We start from the raw sequence: 8736 nt of genomic DNA on the forward strand, positions 1-8736 counted from the left end.
TTTGGCATACATTCAAACAAACAAACTTTTATTAGTTTAACAGATAAAACGCTTTAGGAGTAGTTTTATGTACAAGAAAAAGATTCAGTCCAGACAAAACGCACAAATATAACAAAAAGCTGTAAATAACAAATAAAGAGGTTGACATCACACTAAAGAGCAAATAATTACACCAGCTCAAATCACTCAGATCCACCAATCTGCACGTATGTAAATAAATCATGAATTTCACTCTCAAGGGTTCATTCCTTTTCCAAAGTATAATTCCAGACTAAACACATTTCAACCATTTTAAAGGAGTCTCTTCTCCTGCTGATGGTCTCGTATTGCTCACGGAAGTGCAGGTCGTTTCTCTGATCTGTGCAAGTTTCAGTCTTTGGCATCTCCCACTCCATCAGCATTAATGGCAAACATGGCCTCCGACTCAGGCAAACATGGGGAGTCGTAGATCTTACATATCCTCGTCTCACCTCGACCCTTCCGCAGGTATAATCTACACGAGAGACACAGACATTATTAATCTATAGAGCATGAGAGCATCGATCGACACCATCATACACTGATAAGTTTTACCGAGTAGTCGATGCGTGTGCCAGAATGTTTCCTCCAATCGGCTTCTTGGGATCTGCAGAAAACATGGCCGCTCCGTCCACCTGTGCTACCACCTGGTTAGTGATGACAACGGCCACGCCAAACTACATACGAGACACAACACACATATATCCATGAGCTCACGTCATATACAAGACACTAATGAAGGACTAGCTGTGCCACGTAAAAAATTAAATGGTTAATTTAAAAAAATGCAAATTGATAAAACACTGTTCAAACTGACAAACATGTAAAACTTATTTAAACACTTTCATGTTTAAAAGCATAGTTAAATGTAAATAAATAAAACATGTAAAAACTAAGATATTTAAAACTGTTTATTTAATGTTTAAAAGTGCAGTTAAAATGTAAGAAACTAATAAATCACTTAAAAAAGATATTTAAAACTTGTTTATTCATGTCCAAAAAAATTATGTAAATTCAATACATTCATAAATGTTTTTTAATGCAACATTTAAACTGCATTTTTATAAGGCATTTAAAAATTGCTTTTCAATATCCATTTGAAAAGTAAAAAAAATGCTATTAGACAGTTCAAATATAGGAGCCAATGAATACAGGACACCAACTAAAATCTGTTTAAAAAAAAAAAAAAATTGTAATTCTTATCAAGGTTTTAGTTAACTAAAATTAGAAGCATTAAAAACACGTTTTTGTTGAACCGAAAATTATTTTTCATTCTTAATTTTGTATTCTTTTTTTATTTTTTAATCTAATTGCCAAGGTAACATTCCTCAACTTTTTTTTTTTCTTGTATGAAAATAAACAAACTGAAATAGACAAAAAAAGGTAACTGTACTTAAAGCCTGAATATAATGCATTATAAAAGTATATTTAATGTATTATTTATGCCCTGTAACTCACCTTTATAATGCATTGTATGTTCTCATGAACAATAACCACAGTTATAATACGTTATAATATTTATCTATTCCCGGTTACAACTTTAGAAAGTATAATGCATTAAAACACATGACAAACAAACCGATTTCAGATGTAACAACGAATATGCAAATATTATAATGCATTTTAACTTTGGTTACAATTATTTATTGAGAGATATAATGCATCATAATGTATATAATGTATTATAAATTATACATAAAGTCTTAAAGTGTAAAAAAAAAAAAAATGAATGGCTAAATTACTAACATTAACTAAAATTGAAAATAAAACGTTCAAAATACAAATAAAAACTATAATACTAAAATAACATGCTTGGCACATCTTGTGGATTATATGTAAATACTGTATGTTACACAGCTTCTACAGGGTATTACTAAATTAAAAACATTTTTAAAAATAAGGTTTATAAGGTAAAACATTATAAAAGATACGTAAGAAATTATTATGAAAGCGAAAAAAAAAAAAAAAAAAATCCTCTTATAGATTCTGCAATTTGTGAAGAGCTGCTTTACCTCATCGGCGAGACGGAGCAGCATGCGCAGAAAGCGTCCCAGATGCCCCTGACGGGCGGACAGCTCTCCTCGTCCAGAGTAATCTGTCCTGTAAAGTGCAGTGGCGCTGTCTACGATCAGCAGAGCGTATCTGAAGACAGATGGAGAATATTTCAGCACGTGGAGCGAGTGGAAGCAGTCTGGAGTCAGTTTCTGGCTGGATGTGTGTGTTACCTGGACTCAGTCATCATAGCGGAGGCCTGAAACAGCAGCTGGGTCTGATGGTCTGTGTTGAAGGCCCTGGCGTACGCCACATTATCCAGCACGTCACTGCCCACCAGCCCGTATCTGACGCAGAACCAAACACAGAGGTCAATGTTTTGCACATACAGGGTTCATATGAGTGTTAAAGGGATACTTCACTTTTTTTGGAAATAGGCTCATTTTACAACTCTCCCAGAGTTAAACAGTGGAGTTTTACCGTTTTCGAATCCATTCAGCCGATCTCCGGGTCTGGCAGTACCACTTTTAGCATAGCTTAGCATAGATCATTGAATCGGACAAGACCATTAGCATCTCTCTCAAAAATCAAGAAACTTTTCTGCCGTACCATGGGTGCAGCAGGCGTAATGATATGACGCAGCGCCTGAAAATAGTCGACCCTATAGTCTACCGGGGGATGAGAGTATTGCCATATCAGCCAAGAAAATCGCAACTTTTCATTTTCCGTCTGTCTTAGTACACGATGTAACTACAGAAGAGTCAAGTTTTAAATAGGAAAAATATCGAAACTCTTTGGTAATTTTTTTGAGAGAGATGCTAATGGTCCTGTCCGATTCAATGATCTATGCTAAGCTATGCTAAAAGTGGTACCGCCAGACCCGGAGATCGGCTGAATGGATTCGAAAACGGTGAAACTCAACTGTTTAACTCTGGAGGAGTTGTAAAATGAGCCTATTTCCCAAAAAACTGGAGTATCCCTTTAAGAAAGCGGCTCTGACCTCTCCGCCACAGCCAGCAGTCTCTCGGGACGGAAGGTTCCTTCAGTGTCGATGTACATGGCTTTTCCTTCCCCACCGCCCTGATCTATGGGCAGCTGAAATGCAAAGTTCATGTTTTATTACATGTAAAATGACTCTTTACCAGATTTACATGGTTACTGAGTTTAACAGAGGTTAAAATACTGGATATAACTTTGCAGAGTTCTTGTTAAATCTTGTTAACATACACTTTCACAGACAAGGCTTAAGATAGTCCCAGACTAAAATGCATGTTTGAGCTGTTTAAACTGAAAGCAACAGGCATATAATGTCAGTGCCATTGTTTTTTTCTAAGGCACGTTTATAAAAGCTACTTAAATGCCCTAATTGAACTAAGGCCTAATCCTGGCTTGATCTCAACCCTGTCTGTGAAACCAGGCCTATAATTTGTAATTTATTTTAAAGGTACACTGTGTAGGAATCTCTCCCATCTAGCGGTGAAATTGTATTTTGCATTCAAGCGAATAGCGCTCTCTAGCGCATTGCTTTTTCAAATGCGTTGCAACTATAGTAGCCGTTATGTACCAAGAAGCTATGACAACATGTCTTCCAATAAGCACTTTGAGTTTTCTTTCGGGTGTTGAGGTTCGTTATTTCGCTTTATTGGCGACGAGGATTCCTTCTCCTGTGGCTCGGCATGAGTATGATCCTGCATTATGAAGTACCGTGCAGTGCAGCCTTTCAAATTTGCCGGGGCAGTGACAAGCGCCTCTCACTGATCTCCGTTTCAGCTGGTTTCAGTCACGTGACTCTGGCTCTGAACGAAAACGCCCTCTCTGCTATTATAGTTTTTCAAAATGGCGGAACGAAATGGAAATTCTTCGCTTATGAGGATAAGTCAGATCATTGGCAGAGGTAATTTTACAACAATAAGGACATATTTATGAATAAAGACATTGATTTTAGCTAATAAAATACTTAAACTACACAGTGTACCTTTAAAGATAAATTTTCAGCATCATTACTCTATCCTTCAGTCACATGATCCTTCAGAAATCATTCTAATATGCTGATTTGATGCTCAAGAAACATTTCCGTTTATTATCTATACAATTTTGAAAACAGTTGTGCTGCTTCATTTTTTTTTGTGAAAACTGTGATACATTTTCTGAATTCATTGATTAATTATTAATTCTTTAAAAAAAAAAAAAAAATTTTAAAGGAAGAAAAATAATGTGTGCGTTACCTGGCAGGTGACGGCCAGTGTGTGACACAGCTGCGTCTTTCCAGTGCGAAACTCACCAAACATCTCAGTGATGGATCCAGTCTCGAATCCTCCTGCGCAACACAGACAGAGAAAGATTCAATCAGGTGATTCAGTATAAAGTGTATTATTTTCTGCCTGACAGTTCAGTGTCTCACCCTGCAGGAGTTTATCAAGCTCTTTAGATCCTGTGGAGATCTGGATGATTTCAGCTCGGCGCTGGTGGAACTCAGTGGCTGTGGTGAATCCCATAGGAACCATCTTAGCAGCCTCTGTCTGTTGGTTACAGAGTTAGAGGTTTGTACAAATCACTAACACACAGAATAACAGAAAGCAATAGCTGTGTTTCCACTTTCGGGCCAAAAGCGAGCATGCTAGTGTGTGTCAGGGCCAGTCGTGTTTCCACTGTCACTTCTGTCCTTTTCGGGGCTTCCTCAGGGGGCAACGGCCAGGGGTTTTTGGCCCGCCGAATACCTTGGTCCAAATCGGGCCAACTGGGGCAAGAGGAGTGGTCATGAACAAAGACGGAGTTTACCTGAGTCAGGAGACGGTCAACACTGTGTTATCGTACCAGGCTACATTCAACATTTAAGACATTTTAAACAATTTCCAGCTCAACTCACTTTTAAACACCAGCGAGTGTGTTAAATAACCTTAAGTTGTGATTCGATGGGCTACATATGTTAAAGGGGTGGTATAATGCCCCTTTACAATATGTAAAATAAGTCTCTGTTGTCCCAGTGTGTATGTGAAGTTTTAGCTCAAAATACCCTACAGATAATTGTATACAGCATGTTAAGTTGTAATAAATACACACATATTTATTTTTTCCTAGCGTTAGTCCCGCTCATTTGCAGGGTCCACGTCATCTGAATTAACTGCACACACACGCACATTGGATTTGGCACAGGTTTTATGCCAGAACTCTTTCCTGATGCAACCAACACTCACACACACTCCAACGACCAATTTGGCATGTCCAATCTACCTAACCATCAGCATGCGCTACTAAACGAATAGAGAAAAATCAGACTTTGGCATTGCAATTGTGGTTTTTATGTGCGCTGAAAAAAAGAGGAAGCGAAAGATGAGAATATGGACGCAGTTATAGACCTTATGTAGCCCCGCCCCTTTTCAGCGCTGCGCTTGTTGTCTTTTGACTTCCGGTCTGTATTTTCACAGCGATCTTGCGTATTTATGAATGAACGGCTCGTTTTAAAATCTTCCCTGTCGACTGACATTTAAGACATCTGCTTTAAACATTACAGTCCTCATGATAACTTTCATTAACTTTACATTAAGTAAATCCACTTCAAAAGCTAATTACTCTTGGACAGCAATGCCATAGAAATATACAGAGCGACCGCAAAAACGGAAGTTCAAAGACAATATTCTAAAGATGGCGGTGCCCTCGTTTCTCTGGCGCATAAGGTCTATAGCTAGGGAAAAGAGGAATGCCAATTTTGCAAAAGGAGCTTGAGGTAAGAAGTTAAGTTTTAGCGCCATGTCACATTGATCAATACACCATTTCATGTTCCGTTTTTATTGGCTAGTCAGTAGACGTAGGTCACAGCAGCGCACACATGTGGGGTAATCATGATAAATTTCAGAAAATTATCACAGGCCATCTTTGGTCACAAGAACGTGACAACGGCCTAAAGACACAGACGAACCTCTCTCACTGAACGATGTAGGACCAGCGTTTAGGAGCCACGACCACAGAAATCGCCACGATTGGTCACGATCTTTGGTCTGGGACAGCTCAAAATCATACAATGTGTACCAGGCATTAGACAATGTATGATTGTCTTCATGGATTTATTTGGTTTCATCTGTCTCTTCCCAGTGCCTTTGTTGATACTGGACTAACACATCCGCACACATTATAAGATGTGTCCCAATTTACATAATTATGCATGATTCTATGACATTTTGTAGTATAAATAGTGGGAGTAGTGCTCACATTAAAATTTTCAAAAAGAAAAACTGCACTTTAAATACCTGGATGATGCACTTAATTAATCGAAAACAATGAAGTGTGGAATGTTGGACACTCAACTGTCGCAGATTTAATTATGTAGCAGAGGGGCTATCAGACTCAGACGGTGAATGACTAAATAACCTTATAAAATTCATACACTATATGGTTGAGTACATAGTGTATGAGTACGTTGTGTATAAATGCATAGTGCATTATTTGGGACACAACTATAAATTAGATATACTCTGGTTAACTGGTATCTGTTTTCTGTCTGTGAGCTCCTTCAGTTGCTTTGGCTAAAGGGATAACAGTATCATGAGACGGGAGAGATCGCTCAAATCTCCTCAGATCACATTATTTCGCGAGAAATGCTCATTCTTTATTAAGAAATGTTATGTAAACATGATATTTTATAAAAAAAATTCTCTAAATGTGTAAGCCTTTGGACTTAAAAGCCTTAATGGAGTTGTTTTGTGCATTCCTGTGACCACAAATAAATGGAAGCACGTGTTATATTTTTATACAGTTTTCAGTCAGCTAGCCTCATGCTGGTAAAATGGTGGGGTTGTGTGACATCGTTTTATGAAGGCGTGTCAAGGCCGTGTTTTAGGTTAGCGCTGTGGGGTTACTGAGCCGCTGATTTTGGCCTTGAGGTATGAGGCTATTTGCCCAAGCCTGGCACGTTATTAGCCCTGGCTCGCACTGTCCCGGCTGTGGAAAAACAGCTAATATTGACCAAGGTCTCACCAGGATCTTGTCGGCTTTGGCTTCGCTGATTCCTTTGATGTGCAGCAGCTCTTTCTTGGGCGCGTACGCAACGGCCTCCACGGTGTGAAAACCACCATCTTCCAGCTTCTTGATGTCACTGCTGCTAATGCCACACTGCTGCAGAGAGATTTACAACAACATCATCATCAATAAACATTTAAACATCAAACCATGTTTGTGTTTGTATCTGCCACTGCAATCGTACCTCCAGACGGGAAACCGGCTGTGGCCCAAAACTTTCCTCTTCCTCGACCTCGCCCTCCACCTCCACCCGGGATGCGTTCCTCATAGCCATATTTACTGCTCCAAAACACATAACACTTGTATATTATTATAAGCCACTTGTGATGCTTGTAGATTAGGACTTACCAAATTAATAATACACATTATCATCTTAAGAAATTGAGTGAAAAGCTGTACATTTCCATTTAAACCAAACACTTACATAGTTGTAAACGAATGCATTTATTAGCCTGACACCAAATCAAGGTTCAAACTCAACTTTTTGACCAATGTTTTAATTACTTTTCCAGGCAATGCGTCAAAAAGTTGACAACTAGATAAAGATTTACAAAATTTACTTAAGAAAACGACAATATTATACATTTTTTGACATTATTTGAAATACCTACATATTAATAAGGTAACAACACATACAAATATGTACAGTGATGGTATTAGATGGTAATACCACAGTACTTTGATATATAGTGTATAGTTTTAACATAAGTTAGTATTTCATGGTACTATATTAGAAGTACCATGGTATTACAATCGGACACAACAACGTTACTGCTATCTAATAATCAAAAGCTCAACGCGCAAATTAACTAAACTAATGCAACGATAATCGATTACTTGTCCGTTAAAGATAATAAACTATATTTCCCCACAGTGTAGGATATTAATTTAATCAGTCTGATCTGATGTGTTTAAAAACCCCCACAGACACACACACTATAGCGCTCTCATCGACATAAACAATCGACATAACCATGTTCTCACACAATAGTTCATATAAATGTGTCAGATTAATCTTGTAGATGTGATTATTTCATTATTTAAATCTTTAATATCGTTGTTTTTGTCACTCACCCGTTGTTTCTGTTGCTGCTGCTCTGTACCCGTATTCTCAATCTGAATTTTCCCGCGTGCCGCCGTCAAGCCACGTCACCAACGTCATGACGCCATCACGTCAACGATGTTTCATAACATCACAATCCGTGTTTTTTTAAAGATTCTTTTTACTATATATATATATATATATATATATATATATATATATACACATACACACACTACCGTTCAAAAGTTTGGGGTCAGTAAGATTTTTAATGTTTTTAAAAGAAGTATCTTCTGCTTACCAAGGCTCCATTTATTTGATTAAAAATACAAACAAAAACAGTAATATTATTGTGAAATATTATTCCAATTTAAAACAGCTGTTTTCTATGTGAATAGGGCCTATACAGTAAAGTGTAATTTATTCCTGTGATCAAAGCTGAATTTTCAGCATCATTACTCCAGTCTTCAGTGTCACATGATCCTTCAGAAATCATGATGGATTTGATGCTCAAGAAACATTTATGATTATTATCAATGTTGAAAACAGTTATTTACATTTTTTATTTCCTGATGCTATGATGAATAGAAAGTTCAAAAGAACAGCATTTCTCTGAAATCTAAAGCTTTTGTAACATTAAACACTACCGTTCAAAAGTTTGGGGTCAGTAA

The 8736-nt window shown here is 37.5% G+C and overlaps 1 protein-coding gene across 1 annotated transcript; it reads right to left on the minus strand.

The window, feature by feature from the left end:
* Positions 1 to 47: 47 nt before the first annotated feature.
* On the minus strand, positions 48 to 8191 carry rad51 (RAD51 recombinase). The gene is made up of 10 exons (XM_082148642.1): positions 8098 to 8191; positions 7208 to 7302; positions 6982 to 7119; positions 4412 to 4529; positions 4236 to 4327; positions 3011 to 3105; positions 2244 to 2357; positions 2031 to 2160; positions 574 to 695; positions 48 to 493 (listed from the first exon to the last, which is right to left on the minus strand). The coding sequence occupies exons 2-10, from the start codon at positions 7295 to 7297 to the stop codon at positions 370 to 372; spliced, it is 1023 nt and encodes a 340-aa protein (XP_082004768.1). The 5' UTR covers positions 7298 to 7302; positions 8098 to 8191; the 3' UTR covers positions 48 to 369.
* Between the last annotated feature and the right edge of the window lie 545 nt (positions 8192 to 8736).

This window comes from Leuciscus leuciscus (assembly GCF_965113295.1).
Source record: "Leuciscus leuciscus genome assembly, chromosome: 19".
NCBI classification, from domain to species: Eukaryota; Metazoa; Chordata; class Actinopteri; order Cypriniformes; family Leuciscidae; genus Leuciscus; species Leuciscus leuciscus.